At 41.3% G+C, this 27,861-nt stretch overlaps 3 protein-coding genes across 11 annotated transcripts in view; 1 reads left to right on the forward strand and 2 right to left on the reverse strand.

The window, feature by feature from the left end:
* SMG6 (SMG6 nonsense mediated mRNA decay factor) overlaps nt 1–4,524 on the reverse strand; it is a gene marked incomplete at its 5' end in the record, with an annotated part of 207,239 nt that extends 202,715 nt beyond the window's left edge. Inside the window, 2 exons of one of the 3 annotated variants that reach the window (XM_081115789.1) lie at nt 264–2,004; nt 4,437–4,524. In XM_081115789.1, coding sequence (XP_080971915.1) covers nt 264–2,004; nt 4,437–4,524 — 1,829 coding nt within the window. Of the gene's footprint in view, nt 1–263; nt 2,005–4,178; nt 4,274–4,436 lie in introns of those variants that run through there. The other 2 variants (XM_081115790.1, XM_081115791.1) reach the window with 2 other exon arrangements.
* An 83-nt stretch (nt 4,525–4,607) lies between these two features.
* Nucleotides 4,608–23,175, forward strand: SRR (serine racemase). 7 transcript variants are annotated; one of them, XM_081115797.1, is made up of 9 exons: nt 4,656–4,823; nt 8,961–9,186; nt 13,471–13,642; nt 15,075–15,198; nt 15,383–15,486; nt 16,803–16,922; nt 17,051–17,125; nt 17,608–17,817; nt 18,083–23,175. In XM_081115797.1, the coding sequence occupies exons 2-9, from the start codon at nt 9,158–9,160 to the stop codon at nt 18,296–18,298; spliced, it is 1,050 nt and encodes a 349-aa protein (XP_080971923.1). In that variant the 5' UTR covers nt 4,656–4,823; nt 8,961–9,157; the 3' UTR covers nt 18,299–23,175. The 7 variants fall into 7 exon arrangements, with proteins under 7 accessions (XP_080971922.1, XP_080971923.1, XP_080971926.1 ...); XM_081115798.1 differs by having other exon boundaries at nt 4,765–4,828; XM_081115796.1 differs by lacking the exon at nt 8,961–9,186 and having other exon boundaries at nt 4,608–4,823.
* TSR1 (TSR1 ribosome maturation factor) lies at nt 17,160–27,841 on the reverse strand. Its single transcript, XM_081115792.1, has 15 exons — nt 27,702–27,841; nt 27,410–27,513; nt 26,876–27,095; nt 26,627–26,761; nt 25,864–26,288; nt 24,954–25,113; nt 24,364–24,521; nt 23,195–23,391; nt 22,366–22,528; nt 21,917–22,027; nt 21,068–21,200; nt 19,664–19,780; nt 19,116–19,256; nt 18,937–19,011; nt 17,160–18,811 (listed from the first exon to the last, which is right to left on the reverse strand). Exons 1-15 carry the CDS (start codon nt 27,796–27,798, stop codon nt 18,636–18,638), a joined length of 2,412 nt encoding a protein of 803 aa, XP_080971918.1. The 5' UTR covers nt 27,799–27,841; the 3' UTR covers nt 17,160–18,635.
* Between the last annotated feature and the right edge of the window lie 20 nt (nt 27,842–27,861).

The raw sequence follows: 27,861 nt of genomic DNA on the forward strand, positions 1-27,861 counted from the left end.
CATTTCCAGATTCCAGATTCCATGTTCTCTTAAAAATTTTTTTTTCTTAAAGAAAAAGTGGGAAGCATAGTAATTTCTAAGACTAGAAACAAAATTTTCTGGGTTTTTTCCCCCCCAGCTGCCTCTCCCTTACAAAAATCAATGTGAAAGAGAGCCAACACCCAGTGGCTTACCTAAAAGTTTTCTACTTTCTTCAGTCATAGGAGCTTATACACCTCCCAGCTTATCCCCATTTCCCTTTAGCCAGATGGAACACACCATACCTAAGCTGAGCCATCTTTTCCAGGCCCTCAGGACTAATGCGGTCTCTGGAGAGCAGGTTGCTGAGCTGCAGTTCTTGGTTATCGGCCACCCGAAGAAGCCTATGTAGTTCCTGTTGCTGCATGTTCCTCATGTGCTGCTCCATCTCCTCAGGACTCATGGTGCTGGCAGGGAGAGGACTACAAACATATTGTCCTGATGGTGTTGGGTAGCCTGGGTAGTAAGGCCCTGGGTACACACCATTTGTAGGGCCTACTGGGTACTGCAGAGGGTTATAGCCTGTGTAAGGATACTGGGAGGCAGGGCCTGGTGTCCGGGGGTAGTAATACGGGTTGTCAGAGTTTTGAAACTTATAGTACGATGCCTGGGCCTGGCGTGAGTCACCCCAAGATGTAGGGCTGACTTCATCATCAGTGTCCAAGAAATGTAGCTGGGGTGTCTGGCTCTTTAGAGCAGGTTTCTGATCAGGATTGTTTGGGTCCCACAACCGTCGAGTGGTGCCTCCTCGGCCCCAATTCCGAGATCCCTTACTACCAGATCCAAATAAAAGCCGAGGTCCCAAAGGGGTAGATTCTGGAGAACCAGCTGAAGTGACAGATAGGGTGGTATGGGCAGGCAGAATCAGAATGCCACGGCCACGACCCCGAAGTTCTTGTTTCAGGTTTTTGGACTCCTGCTTCTCAGAACCTTTGCCCGCACTGCTCAAGCCTTTGTCAGGCTTTATCCTACTCACATCCTCCCTGGCTGGCCTCGCCACGGGGGAATCTTTGTTCATGGTTTCTGAATCGAAAGTGACACGAAGAGTACCTCGATTTTCTTTACCGTTGCTTTTCTGCTCTCCCTCCCCACGGCCAGAACAGCTTCTTTCTAAATGTTTCTTCCTTTCTGAGCTCCTCCTGGGCCCATCGGACTCCTCAATTCTGTCCTCATCCAAGGAGTCAGTCGAGGACATAGACACTTGCTTCTTCAGTCGGGGCCTCAACCTGGTCCTATCCTGGCGGCGGCGGCGACATCCATTGTCGGTCAGGCCAGCCCCCTCAGCGCTGTTGTTGCTACCAGCTGAGCTGGTACTGCAAGTGCGGTAGCGGTTCCTGCGTTTGTCTGAGCGGGAATAGCGCTTTGCAGAGCCTGGCTTCCCCTGTGCCAGGTCTTCATTCACTTTCTTCGTCCCCTCCCCTTTTTCAACCCTCTTTCCTTTATCTCCCTTTGCAGCCCTTACTCTGTCACAATTCAGGCTCTTCTGGGCCTCATTTTTGTCTGGCTTATTTACAGCCTCCTCTGTCATGTGTCCCCGGTACTCATCTTCCCCTACTGTCAGCTGCTCCACCTGGCTGAGGATTTCTTCCTCATCCGCCCGGCTACTGGATTCTTTGCTAACAGTCTGCAAACGCCTTCCAGGCTGATAGATCTGCATGTCAGGTTTCTTCGTTTTCTTGATAATTCTTAGACTTCGATCCTCTTGTCCAGCAGTCCTAGGAAAGGACTCCTGTGCCCGAATATTTTCTGGGTCTACAGGACCGTTTTGCTGTTGGTTGTCCAGTTCCTTGCAGACCTCTTTAATGAGCTGTGTACCATTTCCAACAGCTGAAGAACCTCTGTCATCAGCAATTTCATCCTTAAGTTCATCGCTCCCAGAAGGTTCCTTGATTTTAGATTTGTTCCTTAGTCGTGAAAGACCAGGCTTATAGATTTCCAGATCAGGGCGCCTATTATCTTTGCGTTGCCTGGGCTCCTTCATGTTTTCTGTGATATTGGAAAGAGTGTTGGGGAGGAAAGGGTCGAAGAAAAGAATAGAGGAGGAGGGAAGGGGGAAAAGTGTCATTTTGGTAAAGTAACAGAAAAGTCAAGTAAGAATTACACATAAAAATGCTATTATTGGCCGTGGCTGGGTAGCTCAGTTGGTTAGAGTCTTGTCCCAATACCTGGTCAGGGCACATACAAGTATCAACAAATGAATGCATAAATAAGTGGAACAACAAATCAATGTTTCTCTCTCTCTCGCCCTCTCTAAAATCAGTAAAAATTTTTAAATGCTATTATTGATGGACAAGGAAGGAAATTTCTGTAGAAACAGAAATGCTACTAAGTTTAGCAACTAAGTTTGATTTGTTCAGCAACTGGCAAGGCTAAGAACTTAACTGTGAATCCATGGACACAGACAATAGTGAGGTGAAAGCCTGGGGAGGGGAGGGGACCTAGGTGAAGGGGGTCAATGGAGGAATAAAGGGAGACATCTACAATACTTTCAATAATAAAGATAAATTTTAAAGAAGAAAAAGGACTTGTGTTGGAGTTAGCTACACCTGGGATACGGAAACAAGAAGAAAAAAAATACTGTGTTACCCAAGTCATATTTGGATCCCCAAGACCCTAAACTACCCCATCACTGTTGGAATAAAAGCTCTCCAACCATTTCAGCATTATTAGACTGTTTTCTATTATAGAGCCTTCAGATCCACCTTAGTCTTTTCTTCTTCTGCCTCTAATGTTTTGCTGGGTGGCTAAGTCCTTTTAACATACTAGCAGGAAGGGGGGAAACAAAGAGTAAAAGCAGGGTATGCACAACAACCCATGGTTCTGGACATCTCTGGAGGAAAAAACTGCAAGTCCAGCCTCTGAACTTGGCCAGAACAATCTTCCTCTTTAGGATACCAATTACCCAATCATATACCTCCTGTCCAAGCAAACTAGAAGCAGTTCCCTTCACATTCTTCAACTCCACTCATGCTCACCAACTCTCTAACAGCAGCCAACAGAGTCATTCCAAGAAAATACTGCTCAGACTATCATCATTAGAATACTGAGACTAACTGCTACTATGATGATGGAATATGAGAAGGAAAAAGTTCCATAAGGAAGCTTTCCCTGGAAGACGATGGAAGCACTGTAACGTGCTCTCAAAATACCAAAGACTGGGGCACTCAAGAATAAAAGCACAGGACTTTAAAAACCGCTCTCCAAGCTCCATGAACTTACTTAATGACAGATAAGCAAGTCTCTATTTTTTGTTTCTGTTACCTTTATCTATTAAGGGGAAAGACTACTACAAATAGGTACTAAACATTTCAGTGGGAAAGTGACAGGAATTAGTGAGATCATAGAGTACACAAAATGGAATGCTATATAAAATCCTAGTATTGGTCCATACACACCGATGTAAACAAACCCTTAATAGGAATTTACACCTATGTGTATAACAAAACAGAAGGAAAAAAAAATACAAAAAAACGCTGATGTTTAAGATACTGGTATTTTCAGAACTTTAAAAGACTGCTTGACCAAGCAGTTTAACTCCATAATAGCTCACCCTCAACAGCCTTTGTAACTTAGGTGAAGTGGAGAGAGGGAGAAGAGCTACTACTATTTTCCACAGCAGAGGGAGAAGACAACCTGAATAATCCAATTCAGTTGACCAATGAAAACCAATTTCACAAACTTTGGCCACAAGTCTGCAGAAGCAGAGCTACCATTCTACACAACTGCACTGCCTAACAAAGCAGAGGGGAGACACTAGAATCTTCCTAGGAGCTTTCCTGGTATGGCTGGAGACTTAAACTTGCAAGTTGAGCATTCTCTGTGATAAAAACAGCTCCCACACATGCCAAGACCAAACCAGAGTCGAGTCTACTCTCTGAGGTCCTGGATCCCTCCAGTGGCGCCGTCTTCAGAAGCCTGCCTTGGGGGGGGGCGGGGAGTTCAACAAGAAAATCCCAAACTGTTAAACCTTCCTCCTCAATTTCCCCAGTTTCTCTCTCCAACGCTAAAGAGACGGCTGGACGGGCCTGCGGATGATTCCTCTGGGAACGATACATCGCGGGGCCTCCGCCAGACCCCAGCACCCACTGCTTTACGCGTCTCCCGAAGGCTGGGAATCCACGGGCTGGTCTGAGAGGACTGGGCAATGGGGGAACAGTCACCTTCTCGGTAAGAAAGGGGGCGGAGGCAGGCACTCGGAATGGGCTCGTCCGAAGGGGGCCAGAGCTGGCTGAGCGGGATCCCACACAGGCCCTGGGGCCGGTAGGGCGGCGAGGGGGACCGCCCTCGGGCCCCCGCCCCCACTGTTGGGGGAAGGGGCGGGGGCTCCGAAGCGCAGCGGACCGAGCGGGGAGGAGGGAGAGGAGGAGAGGGAGGCGGGGCGGGCAGGCCCGGCCCAGGAGCTGGGCGGTGCGACTCACCTCTGCTCCCGGCCTGCGGAGCCAGAGTGGCCAGGATCCCTCGCAGCTCCGACGCGGAGATCCGGACACGCTCCAGCCCTTCCGCCATCTTCGCCACTGCTGCAACAGCTGCAGCTACTCCGCCGCCGCCGCGCGCAGCCAGGAAACCACGACGGCGGGGCGGTGCGCGCGCTCACCCACCTCCCACCCTTTTCCCCGCCCCCTCCCGCCTTCCTCCCTAAACGACGGTGGCCGCACTGGGAGGAAAAACGCTAAATGGACGTTCCGCCGCCGGAGACGAGAAAAGAGCCAACGCGATCCTGGGCGTGGGAGGCGGGCGCCGCGCATGCGCAGAGGTGTGGTCCGGGAAGGTGAGCTGAAGCTGGAGTTAGGCGCGGCCGCTGTGAGGTGAGGTGAGGCCGGGCAAAGCCAGGCCAGGCGGGCGGGGGCGGCGGGGGCTGCTGTCGTCGCTGCGGTGGCCATCGAGGACACTGGGGCTGGGGTTGACGGAGACACCGCACAATCCGGCCTCCACTCATTTTAGGCCAGGGTCTCCATCACAGGCCTGGACTAGCGCCCCAGGCCTTCATTTTGGCGCCTTAAAAATCTTGTAAGAGTAATTATTATTATCCCCACTTCCCTCCCTCCCCCCCGCCCAAAGATGAGGAAACAATCCTAGAGAACTGTAGTAAATTACCCCGGGTGACAGTCGATAGGTACCAGAGTACCAAAGTCTTTAGCTTTATGACAAAGTACATCCCCAGACCACCTGACTTTTTCTTTAAAAAATACAGTGTACTCGGCTCTTGTTGGGGGAAGGGGTTGTGTGGAAGTAAATCAGGAGGTATCATGTAAGTCGGTTTAGGAATTTCGGTATCGCTGTGGATTCTTGCAAACATTACTTGACTTCCCTGGATCTCAGATTATTTTTTTTCCCATCTGTAAAATGTAACTGGATCAGCCCTGCCGGACTTGGCTCAGCGATTGAGCGTCGACCTAGGATCCAGGCGATCGGGTTCGATTCCCGGTCAGGGCACATGCCCTGTTGCGGGCTTGATCAATGACTCTCCTCACTGATGTTTCTATCTCTCTCTCTCCCACTCCTTTCCTCTCTCTGAAATCAATAAAGATATATATATAAAAAAAAAAAAGTAACTGGATCAGCCCTGGCCGGTGTGGCTGGCTCAGTTGGTTGGAGCATCCTCCCTGCACCCAAGAGTTGCGGTTTTGATTCCCGGTCAGAGCACACACCCCAGTTACGGGTTCGATCACCCGGCCAGAGGCAACCCTACCGATGTTTCTCTCTCAAATCAGTAAAAACATATCCTCTTGAGGATTAAAAAATATATATATTTTTAATGTAACTGGATCAAAAGACTGATACTTTAAATTTCTTGTTCAGTAACCCCTGTTCAGAACTGTGGTGAAACTCCCTCCCCCAAGGCTGCTTCCCTCCACCTGTTGCTCCTTCCCAATTCCACACAAAGTTACGAATTATTGCTTAGACTGGGCCTAAAAGATTTGAACAATCTCTGACAGAACTCATTCAGTTCCTATTATGTGACAGACACTTGCCACCAGAAGGTTTAAGCAGAAGTAGAAAGTAAGATACAGGAAAAGATTCAATGGTCCAGAAGTAGGAGAGTGAAATACTACTTGGCCCTAAAAAAGAAGAAAATCTTACCTTTTGCAACAGCATAGATGGACCTGGAGAGCATTATGCTAAGTGAAGCAAATCAGTCAGAGAAAGACAAGTACCATATAATTTCACTTATATGTAGAATCTAATGAACAAAATAACAAAATAGAAACAGACTCATAGATGCAGAGAACAAACTGACAGGTGTTGGAAGGGAGGGGCATTGTGGGGCTGAGTGAAAAAGGTGAAGGAAGAAAAAAAAAATCCTCAGACACAGACAACAGCTTGGTGATAACCAGAGGAGAAGGGGGAGGGGGAGGTAGAAGAGGGTAAAGGGGGCAATAAATACTGATGGAAGGAGACTTGATTTGGGGTGGTGAACACACAATACAATATACAGATGATGTATTATAGAATTGTGCACCTAAAACCTATATAATTTTATTAACCAAGGTCACCCAATAAATTCAATAAGTAAATAAAGTAGGGGAGTGATTTGAGTGGTCAGAGCAAATGGCAATCTTTAAAATATACGAAAGAAATAGGAAGAAATGTTAAAAACTCATTCATTTTCACATTGGAATTGGAGAGGACATTGAATCAGGTTTTTCTAAAAATAATCTGAAGAAAACTTGTTTAAACAGGAAGAACACTGTTGCCAAATTAATGCAACAGTGTTAGTGAACTGCAGGTGAAATATGCCAAAGTTAAACTAGCTTGAGAAAATTTACCAGAACTCAGAGGGAAAATATAAGATAAAAACTATTAGAGGTAAGGACAGAAGATATGGAGAATGGATCCAGAAAACTAATGATCAAATATGAGCTCCAGAAGTTGATAATAGAACGGAGGAGGAGCAATAATCAAAGAAATAATAGAAGAAAATTTACTAAGTTGCTGAAAAAAATTGAATTTAAGGTTTAAATTCAACCCACAGATTTAAAGGGCTTATGAAATACCAGGTAAAAATAAATGAAAAGACAATCATATTTAGACCTGAATCAAATGAAAGCTTGTGAGTTTAAAGAATTGAAATATATGTTGACATGGAACAGTTTTCAAGATGTTATGTTAGTTTGAAAAAACAACACACCAGTTGCAGAACAATACAGGGGTGGGCAAAAGTAGGTTTGTAGTTGTAAGTATGCGAAATAGTTTATTCTTGTATTATTATTTATTTATTATTGTATTATTTTCCATACGAACAACTGTAATTCTACTTTTGCCCACTCCTGTATGTAGAGTATGGTTCTGAGTGCAGCAAAACCATTTATTGCATATGTAAATTTCTATAAATATATCAAAAAGGTATGGAAGAATACATACCAAAGTGTGTTTTTTTTTCTAATTGTTTTTATTGATTTTTTTAGAGAGATTGGAAGGGAGAGGGAGAGAGAGAAAGAAAAATGGATCAGATTGGATGCCTCCTGTATGTGCCCCACCGGGGATCGAACCTGCAACTTGGGTATATGCCCTGACCGGGAATTGAACGAGAGACCTTTCGGTGCACAGGAGGACGCCCAACCACTGAACCACACTGGCAAGGGCCATACCACACTTTGAAAGTGGTTATCTTTGTGGAAGAGAGTGGATTTGATGGTAGAGACTGAAAGGCCTATATATTTTTATTATATTTTAAATTTTTACAGTAGAGATTTGGTCACATATTCTGTGAGTAATCAAAAAAACAACAAAGCAAATTTGGATATTGGGGGGAGAGGAATTCAGTTTCTAAAAAATTGTCCTGATTGCTGAGTACAAAGTAGTAAAATGAGTAATGAATAACCACAAATTTAAAAATTCTAACCACTTGAAAAAGCTTCTAAAATACCAATTTGGTGGGGAGAAGTGGGGGAGGTGGAGGAGAGTATGGAAGCAAGAAATACTGACGGACAGAGACTTGACTTGGGCTGGTGAACACACAATACAGTGTACAGATAATGTTGTAGAATTGTGTACCTGAAACCTGTATAATATTGTTAACAAGTGTCACCCCAATAAGTTCAATAAAAAGGAAAAAAATTAAGGTTAATGAAAATATTGCACACAAAATGTATGGTATATTATTAAAGCAGTACTCAGGAAAAATTGTAACCTGAAGTGCTTTTATTATTAATTTTAAAAGAATGAAAATTAAAAGAAAAATAGAAGGAAGAAATAAAGATAAAATCAGAAATTAATAAGGAAAATAATAGTACTTGATTAAAAAAATTGAAGAGCTCATTCTTCAGAAATAAAATAGACAGTAAAAGAGACACATTTCTGGCATAAAAAAAGAAGAAAAGTAACCTAAAGAACATCTTTGATGTCTCACAAGCAATTCAAACTTAACTCATCAAATCTCTGATTTTCCCTAAAATACTTGCTTCTTCGTCAGTCTTATATCTTAGTAAAATTATACCATCTAAGTCAAAAGCCAGGCATTATCCTTGTCTCCCTCACTCCTCACATTCAATCCAATATCAGCATATGTCTCATCTATCTCTGTAGTGGACGTCTATGGAATTCATCACCTCAACACTCTCCGCTTTCCTCTTGAAAACTGCCCCTCTCAGAAGTGCTTTCTTTTTTTCCTTTTGTCTTTCTCTTTCCTTTTTTTCCCTTCTCACTCCCTTCATTTGCTCCCATTTTCCTCTCAGGTGCAGAAATTTAAGGCAATCATACTATTTGGTTCACATTATCATCAAAACCTTTCTCATTTTATCTTTTTTGCATTCATTCCAGTTCGCCCACTCATGTTCCTACCCTCCCCACTTAGGTCATCACTCTAATATGTTTGAAATATGTCTTTTAATATATAGTGTCTTGTGTATGTATTGTTTTAAATGTACATAATTGATATTATGTTATAGAAATCATTCTGTTTCTTTTTCATGTTTCTGTAAATACTTCTGACTGTTGCATAGTATTGTCTTAAATGACCTCACCCCGTGACCACTGGTCCTGGGCCAAGATGGGCCAATCAGAGTCCTTACCCAGAACTTTTTGAACTGAAACTGAGAAAGAAAATTCCTCTCCAGTATGGAAGCCATAAAATGTAAAACACAGGAGCTGTCAGCAGCCACGCATCCTGCCATGTGGAACTGGTCTGCAAGGAAAAAGAATGAAGCTGACATGCAGAAAGCAGCAGAGGTGAGAAAAGATCAGGGTCCTGGAAAATCTCAAATCCCTGGTTCTAATTGTTCCTGAAGGTCCATATCCCTGCCTTTCCCATGATTTAACTCTTCCTTCGATTCCATGAGCCAGTAAATCTCATCATCTCCATCTTGTGCCTAAGCCAGTTCAAATTGGGGTTCTATCACTTGCAGCCAAGAGGCCTAATTATAATCTCCAAAATGTAACTTTTGTGTGTGTGTTTTTAATTGTGGCAAAATACACATAACATGAAATATATCATCATAACCATTTTTAAATGTACAGTCCAGTAGTGTTGAATACATTCACATTGTTGTACAACCAACCTCCAGTATTCTTTTCATCTTGCAAAACTGAAACTATACCCATTAAACAACCTCCCTTCTCTTTCCCGCAGGCTCTGGCAACCACCTTTCTACTTTCTATGAATTTACCTGCTCTAGGTACCTCCTATAAGTGTAATCATAAATATTTGCCTTTTTGTGTTTGGCTTATTTCACTGAGCATAATATCCCCAAGATTCATCCATATTGTAGCATGAATAATAATCCATTTTTTAAGGTTGAATAATATTCCATTGGTATAGATCAGATTTTGTTTATCCATTCCCCTGTCAATAGATACTTGGGTTGCTTCTACTTTTGGCTATTGTGCATAATACTGCTATGAACATAGGTGTAAACAAATATGTCTTTGAGACCCTCTTTGAATTCTTTTGGGTATATACCCAGAAGTAAAATGGTAATTATCATATGGTAATTCTATGTTTAACTTTTTGACACACTACCATACTATTTTCCATTTTTACATTTCCCCCAACAGTGTACAAGGGCTCCAGTTTCTCCACATCCCTGCCTTCACTTGTTATTTTTTGGTTTTTGAGGTTTTTAATAGTAGTTATTCTAAGTGTAAGGTGGTATCTCCTTGTAGTTTTGATTTGCATTTCCCTAAAGATTAGTGATGTTGAGGATCTTTTCATGTTCTTGTTGGCCATTTGTATATCTTCTCTGGAAACATGTCTATTCAAGTCCTTCACCCATTTTTTAATCAGGTTTGTTTTTCTAAAATGTATCGAGTGATTATTTTTTTCTACCTCCACTGTCACTGTCCAGGTTCCTGTTGTCTTTCATGTGGAACACTCTAATACTACTTAACTAAATTCCCTGATTCCACTTTTTTTTTTCTTTTCATTCAGCATAATGTAGCCAGCGTGATTTTCTGAAAATCTGATTTCTAACATGACACTTACCTGCTCAAAATTCTCCAATGGCATTTCATTGCTCTTACGTAAAAAAAATCCATGAGTCATTCGTGGTTCCTAATGACCTAGACCCTGCCAACTTCACTTTCATCTCTTTGATCACTATTTTCAAATACAGTGGCCTCACTTTAGTTCCTGGAATATGCCCCCTTTTCCTTAAAGCCTTCACACACGTTATTCCCTCCCCTTGAAACACTTTTCTGCTTAGTCAACCCATTCATCTTATGGGTCATAATTTAAAATTTCACTTCTTCATAGAGGCCCTTACCTGATCTAAATAAGAGCCAACATTATAGTATCCTATCATAACACACTTCCCTAATATCAACTATTACTATTTATAAATACATATTTATTTTGGGATTACTTATTACACATCTCTCCAGTAGGTTATAAGTTTTATGAGAGCAGAGACAAGTCTATTTTTCTAACACTATGTCCCCAGACCAAACAGTATCTGACACATAGAAGGTGCTCAATATTTCATAACTGAATGAATACCACAGATATGAAGAATACTTAGAAATATTAATATGTACAATTTCATACTAATTTTAAATTAGATATTATTTTGCCAGAAATATGTTACTGAAATTAATTCAGGAGGTGGCAAATCTACATTAAACCAATAACTATGAAGACACTGAAAAAGTTACCAGAGAGATATTTATAAGGTAAAGACTAATTATCTTTATTTGCAGGTAGTGTGATTATTTGGAGACTATAAAACTATTATCTCTAACAAGATAGTCTAGTAAAGTATCCTATTACATGGTAACTATGCAAAAGTATTAGCTTTCATATACATCATCAGTAAGCGATTATAAATCTAAGGAAAGAAGTACCTTATCTCAGAAGCAACAAAAATGTATTGCACTTAGGCATAAATTTAATCATATCTGTATAGGATATAGGCTATAAAAACTTTACTGAGAAACCTAAAACAAAAAGACTTCACTAAATTGAAAGACACAGATATTTATAAATAGGAAAACTATTTTTAAATGTTAAATACGTCCCCAATTCATTTGTTCATTTAACAGTGGTATTTCTGACAACCTTGATACAGGATTTCTGAAGTCCCATTGGAAGAATTATTCATGAACAAAGCCAATAAATTTTAGAAAGAGTAACCAGGGAAGAACATAGTACAATGAACAACTGGAAAAGGAATTGACAGTTTCATAAATGGAACAAAATATGAAGTCTAGAAAAGCCCCAAGCATTAATAGAAATTAATTTTATAAACGTAACATTTGAGAAGAAAAAGATGATTCAGTCAGTAAATTGGTGTGTTAAAGATTCATAAAAGAATAAGTAGCCAATAAATATACAGAAAAAATGTTCACTCACTAAAGAAAAGTGAGTTCAAACTATTAGACATTTCATTAAATTGACAGATATGATATAGCAAACGTGAAGAAAAATGGACATTCCTTAGAAACTGCTGTTGGGAGTGTAAAATGGTATAATCTACAACTCTTCTGGAGATCAGTTTGGAAGGGCTTCTAAGACAAATTCAAATGTCTTAGAAGCGTGCATGCCTTTTGATGCAAAATATCATTTGGTGGAACCTCAGCATGTATGGACATGCACAAAGATCTTACAGCAAGGCTATTATTCATTAATCATTATTATAGTAAAAAAAACCCCTACATGTTCAACATTAGAATTATGTAAAACTATGGTATTTTTGTAAAAAGAAATACTATTAAGCCATTTTAAAAGTTGCATAAGTATACCTATTGATAAGCAAAGATTCATAGATATTCATAATATTGTTTTAAAAAAGCAAGTTACTAAACCTGTAAAAGTTTTGTCTGCATTTATATGTGGGCCTGGAAAGATAAACACAAGAGCTTTGATAGCGATTGTCTTTGGTGAGGAAACAAATTGTTTTTCTATTGAACACAAATTGCTTTTGTTAATAAAGAAAAATAGAAACTATGTTTAAATGCTACAATAAAAGTGAAAATGGAAGCATAATGCAGTTACTGAAAATTGTAATTATGAAAATTTTGAAGAAACTGAGCCAAATGGAGTAAACAAAATACTATCTTTGCTTTGATTTTAACTGTCATCTAATGTATGTATATTGAAAGAAACAGAAAATGAACATAATTTATTAAGATGGTAGGAGTGTAGGCAGTTTTTCCCATTGTTAAATAATTTTTTTAAATAAAAGTTTGTATCAGATTTTGAACGCAGCTCATTACAATGATGAAAATGTAGATACCAGTGGCAGAGGTGGGTGGTATGGGTAAGGGATGAGCTTTAAGCCTTCCATAATCACCACCAGTTACTTCCTGCAAAGCTTCATCAGAAAAACCCCCACTTATATTTACTAAGAAAGTCAGCTTCAAGACAAGTTCCCTTCTATACAAAGATTCTGGAGCCCTGGTAACAGAGACAGTTCCCACATTAACACCACAGGCCCCAGGCCTATTTTCCTGTTATGCATTTTCTATTTATTTACTTGTTTTATTTTTACTCCTCACCCAGGGGTATGTTTTTATTGATTTTAGAGAGAAAGGAAAGGAGAGAGAGAGAGAAAGAAACATCAATGTGATGTTGCCTCCTGCCCTGACCAGGAATTGAACCCACTACCTAGTTATGCGTCCTGACGGGGTATTGAACCTGCAACTTTTTTTTTTTTTTTTCTGTATGGGAGGATGCTCCAACCAACTGAACTACTTGGCCAGGGCTCTTTTTGTTTTTTTAAATATATAACTGTTAGAGCAGCTTAAGGTTCATAGCAAAGTTGATCCAAAGGCAGAGATTTCCCATAAACCACCTGCCCCTCCACATGCAATAGCCTCCATCATTATCAACATCCCTCAAAAGAAAAGTACATTTGTTACAACTGAACCTACATTAACACTTTATCACCCAAAGTCTACAGTTTACATTGTAGTTCACTTGTATATTCACTGGGTCTGTGTTATGCATTTTCAAAACCTTTTCATTGAACATGTTGTCTCGGACTTTGCTTTTACCTCTTTTTTATTCCTGGGTTTCAGAACAATGTGTGCTGAGTACTGCATCTCCTTTGCTGATGTTGAAAAAGCTCATATCAACATTCGAGATTCTGTCCACCTCACACCAGTGCTAACAAGCTCCATTTTAAACCAAGTAACAGGGCGCAATCTTTTCTTCAAATGTGAACTCTTCCAGAAAACTGGATCTTTTAAGGTAACAATCCCTTTTGTTAGTGTGACATGTACTTTTTCAACCCCTTTTCACATATTAAATTTATTTGACCCTCCTGACTTCCCAGTGAGGTAGGTAGAATTAATATCTTTTTCTAGCTATAGAAAGAGTTGTAGAAGTTTTCCTTTGGTCAAGTTCTGGTGACTTAGCATCAGGTGTTGACAAGCCGCTTTTACACAATCTCAAACTTCCTTATAGCTAGGGTGATAATATAATTTACTGTCCACACTGGTGCCTGAGAATGAAAGAGGGAACTTCCAATGATTAAACAGAGATAACAGACATCACCCTGAACTGTTTCAAGGCAAAATGGGCAAGTGGGATCACTGTAAAACCAAGTTTAAGCACTCACTGTGTCAACTCGCTGTTCATTGATACCTTATGAATATAAAAGGTCTAAAGCTAGTTAAATCCTCATATAACCTTTTTCTACAAAGTATATCAGTGCCTTTCTTATGTAAAAAGATAGACTTCTGTGTGTTGATTCGTTAGAAGAATTTTCTGACCATTAGTTGAACTTTAAGATCCTTTTAGGTAAAAATCTGAAAGCTGCATTTAGTACTGTGCCTAACAGGTGTTAGTACCCATTGAGTCGTAGTTTTAAGATTTCAAGAATCTACCTTTTCTCCCACCTTAACATTAACTGAGAGCTTTTATACTAAAAACATAAAACTCTCCATTCTCTTTTTCCCTTTGCTTCTGCCATGGTTTTATTAGGCATATATACAGGTATTGCCCTATTTCCAACTTTTAGGGGAAGGCAGGCTGGTCAACAAATAGGTTTATGAGAAATGTCTTGAGAGAGAGACGTACAAAGTGCCATGGAAGAACAGAGGATGAAGTGACTAATTTTGCCTAGGAGAGCAAGGAAGTTGAACCTGATGTTTCATCCAAGTTTTACAGGATGAGTACTTGTAGCCAGCTCAGGAAGGGGGTGGGGGAAAAGAACTACAGGTAGCGGTATGAGCATGCTTGGAGGCACAGGGGTATGAGCTAACCTGGTAGGAGGGAAGCCAGAAGCAATTTAGGGTGGCTACAACAGTGATAGAGGCAGTAGATTTGTATTTGAAAGGCAGTAACTTATAGGCTGTACTTTTGTTACTAAAAACGGCAGTCAAAAAAAAAGATAACATTTGTTTTTAAAAGGTAACTTTCATAATCTAGTAGAAATATTAGATGAGAATGATCCTTGAGGTAGGATCACTGGAGGTTTGATAGCACACAAGTTGAGAAATGAGGCCTCACCAAGGTAGTAGCAAAGACACATGAGATATTTAGGAGGTAGAATCGATAAGATTTAGTGATGGGCTGGGTATGCAGTATTAGGAAGAGAAAATCTAGTAAAGCTCCTTGGTGGTGGTGTTTTTAAAGAAACTATAATCAAATACGTAAATCCACTGTCCCTCTTTTCCAGATCCGTGGTGCCCTTAATGCCATCAGAGGCTTGATTGTTGCCACTTCAGAAAAGCCCAAAGCTGTGGTTACTCACAGCACTGGGAATCACGGCCAGGCCCTCGCCTACGCTGCCGAACTGGAAGGTAGTTGATTTCTTAGGATGCTGGGTAGGGTTATTAGAAGGGTGGGAAAGTGCCCTTACTTTCAGTGAAATGGGTGATAGCTATGGGAAGTAAATTTCTGAGTCCCTATCCAATTACAAGCAACTGAAATTTCTATCCTAAATTCTCCCAATTTGTACTAACTAAATGTGTTTCTCCATCTCAGGAATTCCTGCTTATATTGTGGTGCCCCAAACAGCTCCCAACTGTAAAAAACTGGCAATACAAGCCTATGGAGCCTCTATAGTGTACAGTGAACAGAGCGATGAGGTGAGGAAGAGAGCAGTGTTCAGGAACACTTTAACAGTTTTCACTATCAAATAAGACTTCTCTTCCTACCTTATTGGGTTCTTCTCAAATCTCCTGTTTCCTTTTTATCTATGTCTAACCTTTTCTCTATCTGCACTAACTCAGATGATCTTAATGGTCTCATAGTTTGAAATATGACCCATCTATATGCTAACTCCAGCCCTAAACTTTGCCCTTAACACAGATTTGTAAATCCAACAGCTACCCAGTGTTCCCACTTGGATGTCTTAATAGGCACCTTAAACTTGCTATGCCCAAAACCAAATTGGCTCAGCAGTTGAGCACCAACCTATGATCCAGGAGAGCAAGGTTCGGTCCCCAGCAGGGGGCGTGCAGGAGGTAGCCAACCAGTGACTCTTATCATTGATGTTTCTCTCCCCCTCTCCCTCTCTCTGAAATCAATAAAAATATATTTAAAAAAATAAACCAAATTGATCTTATCACCCCTATATTGTTCCTCTTCCATTCTTCCTCATCTCAGTAAATGGCAACATTGATCCTTCTAGTTGCTCAAAAAAAATGTTGGAATCATCTTGAGAACTCATACCCCACATCCAAATCTTAGTCCTACTTTCAAAATATTTTCATAATCCAACTACTTCTAACAGCCTCTCCCATTATTACCCTGATTCAAACCAACATTTCTCATGTAGAGTCATTAGCCTCCTAACAGGTCTCTCTGCTTCCACCCTTGTCTCACTAGTCTTTTTTCAGAGCAACCCAGAGCTATCCACTAGTTAGAACTTGTCTTTTGTCAGCTCAAAATCCTCTAATGATTAGTTTCCCCATCTCATCCACAGTAGGAACCAAAGTTCTTCCAATCATCTAAGGCCTAGATGGACAGGCCTATTCCTATCTTTCTGATTTCATCTCCGTTATTATCCCCCAAATATTCCACACCAATCACACTAAGCAGTTTCTCAGAAAGGTCAAGTGCTCCTACTTTGTAGTCTTTGCACTTGGAATTCATTTACCTGGAATATTCTGGAGATCCGCAGGATTGGTTCACATCTACCCTTCCTAAGTACCCTGTATAAATTAGTTTTTCTCCACAGCACTTAGATATACCATATATTTACTAATATTCCACCCCTCCCCAACATATTAGAATACAATTGCCATCAGCACAGGGACTGTTTTGTTCAGTTATATCCCCAGTGCCCAAAGAAAGTCTCAAAAAAATAGATGACCAATAAAGTGTTAAAATGATTGAATCTAACTTGTTGGAAACTCTGTTAAATAAAAATCAAGTATGCTAAATTAATGTACTCTTTCAGTCCAGAGAAAATGTTACAAAAAGAATTATGGAAGAAACAGAAGGCATCATGGTACATCCCAACCAGGAGCCTGCAGTGATGGCTGGGCAAGGGACAATTGCCATGGAGGTGCTGAACCAGGTAAAAGCCTAGCCCTTGTTGAGCTACTGGTAAATCTGATGTTTGGCTGTAGAATCAACTATTTAATATGTACATATAAAACTGGTTTTCAATAGACCTATTTATACTTTATATTCTTTTCACTAAAGGTTCCCTTGGTAGATGCACTGGTGGTACCTGTAGGAGGAGGAGGAATGGTTGCTGGAATAGCAATTACAGTTAAGGTGAGAAAACAACTTCTGGAAGACTCCCCACTTCAGGCATAGATGATTTTATTTCACATCACAGTACACTGTGGTACTTGCTCAACGTTCCCCCTAAATTACTGTTCCTTCCCATTTCTTAACTCTTGAGATGAAAGGCCCTTCTCTGCCTCAGTACCCTTTTTTTAATCTATGACTTTACAGCACAAAAGCAATTACAATGAGTGGCAGCCTGTCACAGTCCTTTCCCTGAATTCCATCTCACCAACCTACTATCCAAGTCAGGGGCTAATGTTTTCTCAAGTTACCAGTAGAACCAGATGTGATCTAGGTAACTAAAGGCCAGTATTAGGTATACAATTTAAAGTGCTTTAAGATCATATTTTCATTACATCTATCACAGAGAAGGCTCTTGGTCAGAAATGTGTTACCTGTACTGCCTATTTTACTGGAGGCATGTAGGCAGTGGCTAGTAGTGAGATGTCTAATATTCCTCTTCCCAGGCCCTGAGACCTAGTGTGAAGGTATATGCTGCTGAACCCTTGAATGCAGATGACTGCTACCAGTCCAAACTGAAAGGGGAACTGACCCCCAACCCCTGTCCTCCAGAAACCATAGCAGATGGTGTCAAATCCAGCATTGGCTTAAACACCTGGCCTGTTATAAGGGACCTTGTGGATGATGTCTTCACCGTCACAGAGGACGAAATTAAGGTGAGGCTCCAACAGGAAAGAAAGTAACAAGAACAGAGCAGCTTCTTAAGCAAAGATATTTCTTGACTTGGTGACTCGTGACATGTGGGAGGGCCCTAGATATTGGGACACCCTCAGCAGTAGAAGCAGAGTTAGAATGAAAAAAGACCAGCTCTTCATTGGCAAGCATATGTATGTTTATCATTTAGCCTTTAATTGTGAAGGCCCAACAACGAGGCTTTCCTCCTCCCATTTCACTAATTCTTACTACCTTCTCTACCAACAGTATGCAACCCAGCTGGTATGGGAGCGGATGAAACTGCTTATTGAACCTACAGCTGGTGTTGGAGTGGCTGCTGTTCTGTCTCAGCATTTTCAAACAATTCCCCCAGAAGTAAAGAACATATGTATTGTGCTCAGTGGTGGAAATGTAGACTTAACCTCCATAACTTGGGTGAAGCAAGCTGAAAGGCCAGCTCCTTATCAATCTGTTTTTGTTTAATTTATGCATAAGGAAGAAATGGGATTCAGTGTCTCTAGACACTTGGAAATTTGGTCTCCAGACACTGTTAACTTCCCATCTTACCTTTAAGCAGCTTTCAAAATCCAATTGGACAGTGGATATTTCAGTAAGACTTAATAGTATTTTTTTTGGATGAAGTAGCAATAAAAAAACATCCATACTTAACTAAGATGCCTTGTCAAGGCTAAGAAAAACCTTTTGCAAAAAGGGGCAGCAGACTCCTAGGCTAAAGTAGACAACACAAACTTTGCCCAATCACAACCTGTAGGTTCCCATCCCTCAGGTGCTAACTAGTAGCAAGGAGAGATTGAATCCATTACTTCATGTCTACTTCTGACACTGCTAAAATCTCACTTTTCACCCAAGGTACTGGTTCTGGTACATATGGATCATAAGTCCATTTGGGGAAAACTCGTTTATAGAGGTTCATCAGTACTGTGTCCTGAGATTTTAGTTTCCCATCAAAACTGCACTTCATATGGCCATGAGTACCTAGAAAGAAAACACAGCAAGTTGATCCATTAAAATAAAAAATTTAGCAGTGGTCCTCTACCCTAATGGTCATTTAGGAGCACTGGGGAAATCTAGATAAGGTTCCAAATACTACGTTCTCTTACCTAAAGGCTCCTTGATGTGTCCCCTGCGGCCCCACTTTGTTCTCAGTTCCACCGGTTTAAACCACAGCACATCCTCTTAGAATGAAACACACAAAAGACCAAGATGCAACATTTACCCACAAAATATAAACCCAACCTTCACCCCACAGAGGCAATCAGATCCCATCCTTCACACCTACCTCTACTAAAGAACATGTAACGCACTACTGCCATCTTAGTAAAAATTTTGAAAGGATGACCACTCAGAACAACTCTCTTGATGACCATCCTGTCTGGATCCACTGACAAGAGATGGCCTGTGGCAATGAGGCTGTGCATTCCTAAAGGGCAAAAGCAAAGCAGCAGGAGTCTACAGGCCAAAGCATTTATTGCTCCAGTCTATTTAAAGACCTATGCAAGATCTTCTTAGAGAAGCCTTAACGTAGGGATGTACTATGCTGCCTTCCTGGGTCCATGGCAAAGATCACTAAGTGATTTCTGCTAAGCCTGGACCCAGAACCTATCCTAAATATAGCACTCTGAGCAGCCTCAACCAGTTAGCTCAAGTTTGCAAGCAAGATCAAACCCCATTTTTCATCCCTGCCTTAGACCCATTGTGAGGCTGACTGGGATATTCTGAAAATTATCATCACCTTCATACCATGTGGCTCCCAAATATAAATACAGAAAACCATGTTAAACCTATTAGGAACCTGTAGGTCTGTTTACCTCTGTGAACTCAACTTACCATTGCTGTTCTGTTTGAAAAGCAGCACAGATGCAGGAGGAAAAGTGATTGGGGCATATACAGTCACCACCAGGGCCATGTCAGCAGTCAGGAATCTCTGAAATTTATGTTTATCCGCTGCCATAATAAAGGTTAAAAAGTAAAAACCAAAAACATTTTGAGGAACCACAGGTAATCCAGAGGCCTGTGAAAAGCTGTATCACAGCAACTCTTACTCCCAAGGCAGTTTGTGTTTCTTTACCCCACTAGTTAAAGTATTTCCCTGCCTCAATACACCTGAAAGATACAACCCGACCCTATCACAGTGATTTTTCAACTGGAGGCAGAATTTTGGAGCCTAGACTACATTTTGGGTTTTAAAAAGTTCTACAGTGATGCTAATACACACCATCCCTACCTACCTCATTTGGGAATCAGTGCTTTATAGGGAATATGTCCACTAAATCAACAGCTCTTAGTCTTGACAAGCATTTTCTATAAAGGGCCAGACATTAAATATTTTAGGCTTTGAGGTCATACAGTCTCTGTTCCAATTATTCAGCTATCTCTGTAGCACAAAAATAGCCAAGACAATATATGTGGGGGGTTTTATAAGCAAAACTGTATTCCAACAAAACTTTACAAACAATAGGACAGACTTGCCCAAGGGCCATACTTGGCTGACCTCTGATCTTGGGGACTATCTGAAACTTCTGTTTTTACCGTCAGTGAAACTCTCCTCTTTTTTTTTTAATACTGAAGTACAGGAAAATAAAATATTTTAAGGGGAAGAAGAGTTAATCTCTCATTTAGATAGCATGGCTGGTGAAAACTGAAATTATCCAGAGCTTCCATTAATACTGCCTTCATCATTTTCCTCTGGCCATTGCTGAGCTGACAGTATGTATGTACTGATGTTCACAAGTCCCCCCAAGTTAGTACAAAGCCTCTTCCCACCCCTACTTTGTAGCACAATAATTTTTTCACAAAAGTGTCCCTGGTCACCACTCTCTAAACTCATCTAGTCTCAGCATCTCAGAAGCCACACATCTCTTGCTTTGTCCAACTGTGGGCAACCCAATAGCCTTCTCCAGCACTGCCACTGGCATATCAGATGCCAAGGGTTGCACACTTTGACACACTTTTTATAAAGGTGCCAACTCTGATTCAGAATCTACTCTGGAACAAATACTCATGGCAGAGAAGCCTCAGCACCACACACAGGTTGCATCACTGGGATGCTTCAGGCAGGTTCAGACATTTTGAATAAATATATCATTGGCTCCTAAACCAGAGTAATGAAAATGCCTCTAACCCAGAGACCTAGAATTTGAAATTGTGTACTCTGTACCACCTCACCAAAAGTTATAGTCCCCCAAAAGACAACAGAATAGACCAGAACCCAGAAGGTTCCCCACTGCTTACCTGCAGTGTGCTGAGAAAATAAAGGTGAGGCTCGGAAACGCCTGAACCCACAGTGGAAGATCAGCTCCTCTTTAGCTTTTACAGGTTCAGTGTTTCCAGGATGCCGGCTTACCACCATATTCAGTACTGACATCTAGAGACCAAGTAAGAAAAACAGAACTTCGTATCTAGAACAGCTTTACCCAAAAGAAGGCAAACCAAACTAACAGATTCAGGCTCACTCTAAGAAGTGACGATGCTAATTTATGGTGTAATATAGATGATGAGACACAGATTTATCTTTTACCCCCACCATCAACTGGCACTTAAGCCAAACATAGGCTAGTTTTCAGAGCTTTCATGTACCCTTCTATATTAGTTGACATTCCCGTGTCTCACGCAAGAGCTCAACATCTGCCACATGGTCAATGACTTCAAGCAACTCACTCGCCACACACCTCAAAACAACACTCATTCAAGCCCCTTTTCTTCCTCAGCACTTACACTGACCAAAGGCCTGAGCTCTTGAGAACATACACTCCAACTTACATGACTGCTGGCCACCAAGAGAAAAGATATCTACACCTTGGCATAAACCCTCTTTATTTTTAAGGCCTCCAACCCTTGGTTAAAATCTGATCTGACAAATATCTTAGAGAAGTCTCAGAACCACACAGGTTGCATCATTTAGATGCTTCAGACAGGTTCAGACATGTGTTAAACCATCATTGACTTCTCCATCACCCTGATTCCTAATCCTGTATTTTTCGCATCCGAATGAGCAAAATGTCAGTTATAAGTAAAATTTTAGACTGTCAGACAAAACTGGTTGGAAGGTTTCATAACTCCCACTTCCCACAAGAAACTAACCTTCTGCTCATGAGGCAGTAAAGAAAATGCAATCAAGGGTGCTCCGCCCTTGAAGTGCTCGACCACAGCAACAGGTACTTCAGAGACATGAACTGTGACATACCAGCCAACCTGCCAGAAGAAAGCAGAAAACAATCACAATTACCCGAAGGCCTCAGTAATGATGAAACATTTCTCCAAATATGTTAAAAAGTCTCATACTACCCTAAGGCCAACCCTCATCCTTCAAAATTGCCTTTCACAGATGCCTCAAGTATCCAGATTAAACTTTTTTAGTTAAATTTCTGATACCTCTTTTTCCCAATATCACTCTTATCAACTCAGTGCTCCTCTAATTCAGCTATGGGCAGCACAAAACTAGGTAAGGTACTCTTTCGAAGAGGAGTAAAGGAGGGGGCACCTTGGCAAACGAAAGCAAATTGTAGGGACGGATAAAGGGAGGCAGATACCTCAGCTCCTTCATCCTCGTTTTCCTTGATTTCTTTAAAGATGCGTTTCCTGGTATTAGTAAAGTTCTGAAACTGAAAGATCCGAGCATAATCTTGAGGAAGGTTTTCCTTAGGATCCCATGGAGAGGTCCGGAAGCTCTTGAGGCCTCTGTATTTCTGAAATCTAGAATATAGGAGATTTTAAAGAAATAGTCTAATTTATATAGTGCTACTTACCCTTTCTCTCAAGTCAATAATATGGCTAAGGCTCTAACTTAAAGAACTCTTATCACTATCTCTCAAGATACCTAATAGCCCAAATCAAGACCACCCCCCAAAACAGTTTTTAACAAATATTTCAGAACCAAACCCAAGCTCCTCACTGACAAAGGACAAAGTATTCACAGTGGCTCCCTAGTGTCTATCAGGGAGTGGCTCCTTAACCTGAGGAACATGGTCCTTGATAAAAGCCTTACTCCTCTAATATCCAAGAAACTCTCTGGGTTTAGTCAGACTAACCCCCATGCTTTTATTCTTGTGGTTCTAACCAAATTCCCCCAAGTCTCCAAACACATACTTCAATTATTAGTTCACATAGGAAGCATTTGCTAAGTAATCTTAGTATTTCTCATTCATTAAAGTACTGTAACATTATTAGTCTATACCACACAGTCTAGAACTTGATAATATATTACTGTTTACTGTATGTATGTCTTATCTTCCCATATAGAAATGTTAGCCCTCAGGAGCAAGAAAAATGTTTTTCCTCTTTTGTGTCATACTGACATGGCTCTGAGCCACATAAATTTAAAATAAAAATGTTCTGATTGATTTTAGTCTGTTGACTAACCGAATTCTAGCAGCCACATCACGGGGGGTATCTACTTCATCTGGAAACATCTCTTCCAGTCTTTCTTGTTTATATTTCTCTAGCATTTTTTCCTCAGCCTCTTCATCCACTTTCTCATCATACAGATCATCACGCACAGACTCTCCTATAGTCATAGTTTCACATTCCTCCTCTTCTCCCTCATCACTACTCTCATCCTGTGGAATAAAGGATTACAGTTTCAGAAGAAACCCACACCTACCTCTCCCCTAAAAGCCATTAAGCTAAAAAGAAAATAACATTATTAGACACCTAGTCCATACCATATCAATTTTAAGAGACTCAGTTATAAAACAAGTCTCATTCCCCATAACTACAAAGTCATTCTTTAAAAACTGACCACAGGCCCTGGCCAGGTTGCTCAGTTAGTTAAGAGCATTGTCCTGATACACCAAGGTTTCGGGTTCCATCTCTGATCAGGGCACATACAAGAATCAACCAATGGCCCAGCTGGGCGTGGCTCAACAGTTGAGCGTGGCTCAACAGTTGAGCGTCAACCTAGGATCCAGGCAATTGGGGTTTGATTCCCAGTCAGGGCACATGCCCGGGTTGTGGGCCTGATCCCCAGTCAGGGGTGTGCAGGAGGCAGTCGATCAATGACTCATCATTGATGTTTCTCTCTCTCTCTCTCCTTTCCTCTTTCTGAAATTAATAAAGATATATTAAAAAAAAAAATCAACCAGTGAATGAGTAAGTAAGTGGAACAAGTCAATGTTACTCTCTCTCTAAAAACTAAACAAAGCCTGGCTGGGCGTGACTCAGCGGTTGAGCATTGACCTAGGATCCAGGCGATCGGGGTTCAATTCCTGGTCAGGGTACATGCCCGGTTGCGGGCTTGATCAATGATTCTCTCATTGATGTTTCTCTCTCTCCGTCTCCTTTCCTCTCTCTGAAATCAATAAAGATATATTTTTTAAAAATAAAATAAAATAAAAACCAAACAAGAAAAATCATAAATAAAAAGAGGACATCTGTAATACTTTCAACAATTTAAAAATATATATTTTTTAAAAACACAGTAGCCTATATTTTTTAAAAAACTGGCCACACACATACCTCAAGGCCAGGATTGCACTTTGCCTTGCATTTGGGGCTGTGCACAGAAGTGGCCTAAGAGACCAATTTCTTACCTGAGATTCTTCTTCCATAAAATCCTCATGCTCTATATCATCATATTCATCTCCTTCCCCACCACTTTCGTCATCCTCATCCAAAATCCATTCAGCTTGGTAACTGGATGTTCCTTTAGGAACCTTCTTTACCACCTTGGAACTTTCCTTCAAAAATTCTGTAAAAGCCCGAACAAGTTTAGTAAATTATATACTTCCTTTCCTCTCTTACTCTGGCTATTCTCACCTAGGCAAGACAATACATACTGCTACCAACACCAGAAACTCTAGGAGACACTATGAGCAAAACAGACTACTACTTCCAAATTTAATTCAGCTGCCTCGAAACTAGCAACACTTGCACAACTAAATAAACCCGCAATGAATCCAAAGCTGTTCATCTGTTCATCAGAAAACAATTAGAAGTGATTCTGAGAAATGGAGCAAAGCTGTGTCCAATATTTCCTTAAAATAAACAGCATCTGAGTGGAGACCAGACCTCTAAATGCATTCTCATCCCATTCTACCTTACAGGGTCTTGACTGTGAGCAACTAGACAAAATCCACAATTCCAGAGCAGATGAATTACAAACAAGCTTACAATTACCAACCATTTGCCTCATTCAGTTCCTCCTCAGTGGGCCAGGTTTGCTCCCCCTCCATTGGGTCTGGTATAACCTCTGTTTGCAAAGATTGTTGTCTATCAGGGTCTGCCTTCATTAGGACCTTAAGCTCTTCCTCCATATCAGTTACAGCATCCGTAGCACAAATCTAAAAACCGAAAGCAGGTGATGGTGAAACATTAGCCAAAAATCTACTAAATCTAACATAGTAACCAGAAAAATGCAAAAATAAAATAGTCGAGAAGATGAATGAAATAAAATGAAACAGAAAGCCAAAATTTGTCAAATTTTTTCAAATGGTTCTATTTCCTAGCATCTTAAGTCTATACCTCTGCTTTTCATAATCTGGCCCCACTCCCGTCTGTTTATTACATGCCTTATTCCCATCAAGCTGATTTCTTCAGAATTCAAAGAAACCCTTTGATCCATCATTATGCCAGGTTCATGTTATCTCTATGTTCTATGATATTCTTCATCTCTCTACAACTCATAAATCACACTCAACCTCAACATCTGACTGATGTCTGATCTCCTCTGTGAAGCTTGTTAGTCTACTTTTTCAACTCCCACAGGTCTGTACCTCAACCATACTTTCTCAATCTTTACTTCACGGTGTTTGCCATTTTTTTCTGACTTAATTGTCTTAGGAAAGAGACTGCATCTTGTGTCTTCCATAAACTCAGAGCCAACTGCTGTGTAAGGCACCTACAGAGTGCTGGGTAAATATGTAACATAGAAACATATTTGTAACTGACTAGTGCCTTACTTCAAACTAGCAGTTACCTCCACAGACTAGGGTAGTTGTCTAGGCACACAGACTACCTTCTCTGTAGTTCCCATCCTACACCAGCTTACACATGAATCTACATTACATAGTCTCTAAGAACATCAATTTTACCTCCATTGCCATGCCTGGGTCCTTTTGGGATTTGATCACTCTAGGGTTCAAAGGGAAAGGGTCCTTAGGGGCATCTATCTGTTTCATCTGGAAGTCACCATGTCCAATGATATGCAGCAAGCTATTGACATTCATAGTTTGTCCACGAACATAGCCTGAAATTTTCAAGGTCCCCACCAAGTTATTCTCTTCATTAGGCACAAAGTCAGCATCATGAGCAAAGAGGTAGGCCCGCCGATCTCGAAAGGCAAGGTGCCGTTGCTTCTGGTTAGCCAACTGCCTGAGCAGCATCCCTGCCTCCTGTTGAGTGTCTAACAAAAGGAGCTTGTCATCAGGAAAGCGCTTCTCCACTACTTTACTTAGCTTCTTCCTGACATCTATTTGTTTCTTCGGTGGGAGGCCAGAAATCCCCTGGATAGCTAGTGCTGTGAGCAAAAGAGAAAAGGGCTTCGTGACTTCTTGCTTCACTACATGAAAATCCCCTAAGCAAGTTCATAAAAAAGCTAACAGTTGTGAGCCTAGAGATCACTGGGAAACCCAACACTCATCTACCTTGAAGAAATTACAGCGTAAAACCAAACTTTATACTCTTCTTCCTCTGGGCAAAGGACAGTTCAGAAATAAAAAAGCACCTGGTACAAAATATTGAATGTAAACTGTAATTGAAAAAAAAAACTTTTAAGGCACACTGATGCAAATTATAGGTGCACAATAAGTGCTAATTCACTTCCTTCATGGCCTCCAATATTTCCAAATCACTTACTATAGGTGGGAAGGCCCTGAGCAAAGAGGCAGGAAAGGCAGTAATCCCCAGTGCTGTCCCAGCCTTCTAGTGGATCAAGGAGGAACAGGATGCTATCAGCCACTTTAGCCAAGTCTAAGACAGTGTGCAGATCTCCTGGAGATAGAAGACAAAGTCAGTAGGAAGAGGTGGTTGGCACCAGCACATAATACTAAAAAAATATTGCCACTACTCATACACAGTAATAGAAAATATTGTATACTCTCTAACCTGGCCTTGCAGATGTGAAAAACCATCGATGTTTCAAGCGGGGGCATAACAGCATAAAGCTGTGGGTGCTTCCCCATTCATTCAAGTGTACTGTTCCAGTGTCCCTATCCTGGAGCAGACGACAGGCCTCTGGCAAGGAAATCCTGTTGTGCAGTGGCACCACCAATACCTGATGAGGAGGGCCATCTTTGCTACCCAGCTGTCTCTTCTCTGCCAGAACCTGAAAATAGAAAGGACGAGAGAACATCTCAATGTTTCAGTACTTGTTCCAGTGTTGCCTTTCCAACAGTACGGATGCCCTACACCCCAGCAACTCTCTTGTAAAAAAAAAAACCACGTGTATATGGGGGGGCGGGGGGGCTTAGAACAAAGCAAAGAATGCTCCAGCATGAGTCTAGACCTGCACAACTAACATATGCTCTAGAGTTATTCTCCATCTCCGGCCCCTTCCCAGGGTCACATTTTCTAGCTGAAGGCAGTATCCGCCTAGAACAATTGTGAAGACACACCATCCCCAATCCCTGCTCCTCTCACCGCCTCCTTCTTCTGCTTCCGGAGCTGGCCGGCACGATGCCTCTGGTCTACTCTGCTGAGCTCCTTTCTCACCTTCTTGCTCAGGCTTTTCGCTGCTAGACGGCCTGGAGGGAGATTATCAAGGGCTTTTGTTCAGGGCACCAGAAAAAGGTCAAGAAAGGGGACCTCTCCCCGCCCACCTTAGAGCCTTTACGCTGGGTCCAGGCCGGAGGTCGGAGTTGAGTCTGGGCATGGAGAAAAGCAGTTAAAAACTGACTAAGCAGCCCTTCTTCCTCCAACTCTATATTCTCACCCTTGCCGTCCCGCTGCGCGGATCCCCGACCCCGATGCCGCCCGCCTTTATGAGCTTTATTCTGCTGCTTGAGCGGACCAGAGCGGTGGGCCGCCATGCTGCGGCTCACGTGTACCTAGTCAACACTACTTCCGGCCCGGACCGAGCGCTTCCGGTCCCT

Source organism: Miniopterus schreibersii (assembly GCF_964146895.1).
Source record: "Miniopterus schreibersii genome assembly, chromosome: 16".
Lineage (NCBI taxonomy): Eukaryota > Metazoa > Chordata > Mammalia > Chiroptera > Miniopteridae > Miniopterus > Miniopterus schreibersii.

Excerpts from the sequence above, each read along its gene's own strand:
- SRR (XM_081115796.1), top strand. The coding sequence starts at position 4,762 with ATGCGCAGAGGTGTGGTCCGGGAAGGTGAGCTGAAGCTGGAGTTAGGC. Across the intron at positions 13,643-15,074 it reads AGAAAACTGGATCTTTTAAG|ATCCGTGGTGCCCTTAATGC; the intron begins GTAACAATCCCT and ends CCTCTTTTCCAG. Across the intron at positions 17,126-17,607 it reads GAATAGCAATTACAGTTAAG|GCCCTGAGACCTAGTGTGAA; the intron begins GTGAGAAAACAA and ends TCCTCTTCCCAG.
- TSR1 (XM_081115792.1), bottom strand. The coding sequence starts at position 27,798 with ATGGCGGCCCACCGCTCTGGTCCGCTCAAGCAGCAGAATAAAGCTCAT. Across the intron at positions 27,096-27,409 it reads GGAAGCAGAAGAAGGAGGCG|GTTCTGGCAGAGAAGAGACA; the intron begins GTGAGAGGAGCA and ends TTCTATTTTCAG. Across the intron at positions 22,529-23,194 it reads GATGTGGCTGCTAGAATTCG|ATTTCAGAAATACAGAGGCC; the intron begins GTTAGTCAACAG and ends CCTATATTCTAG.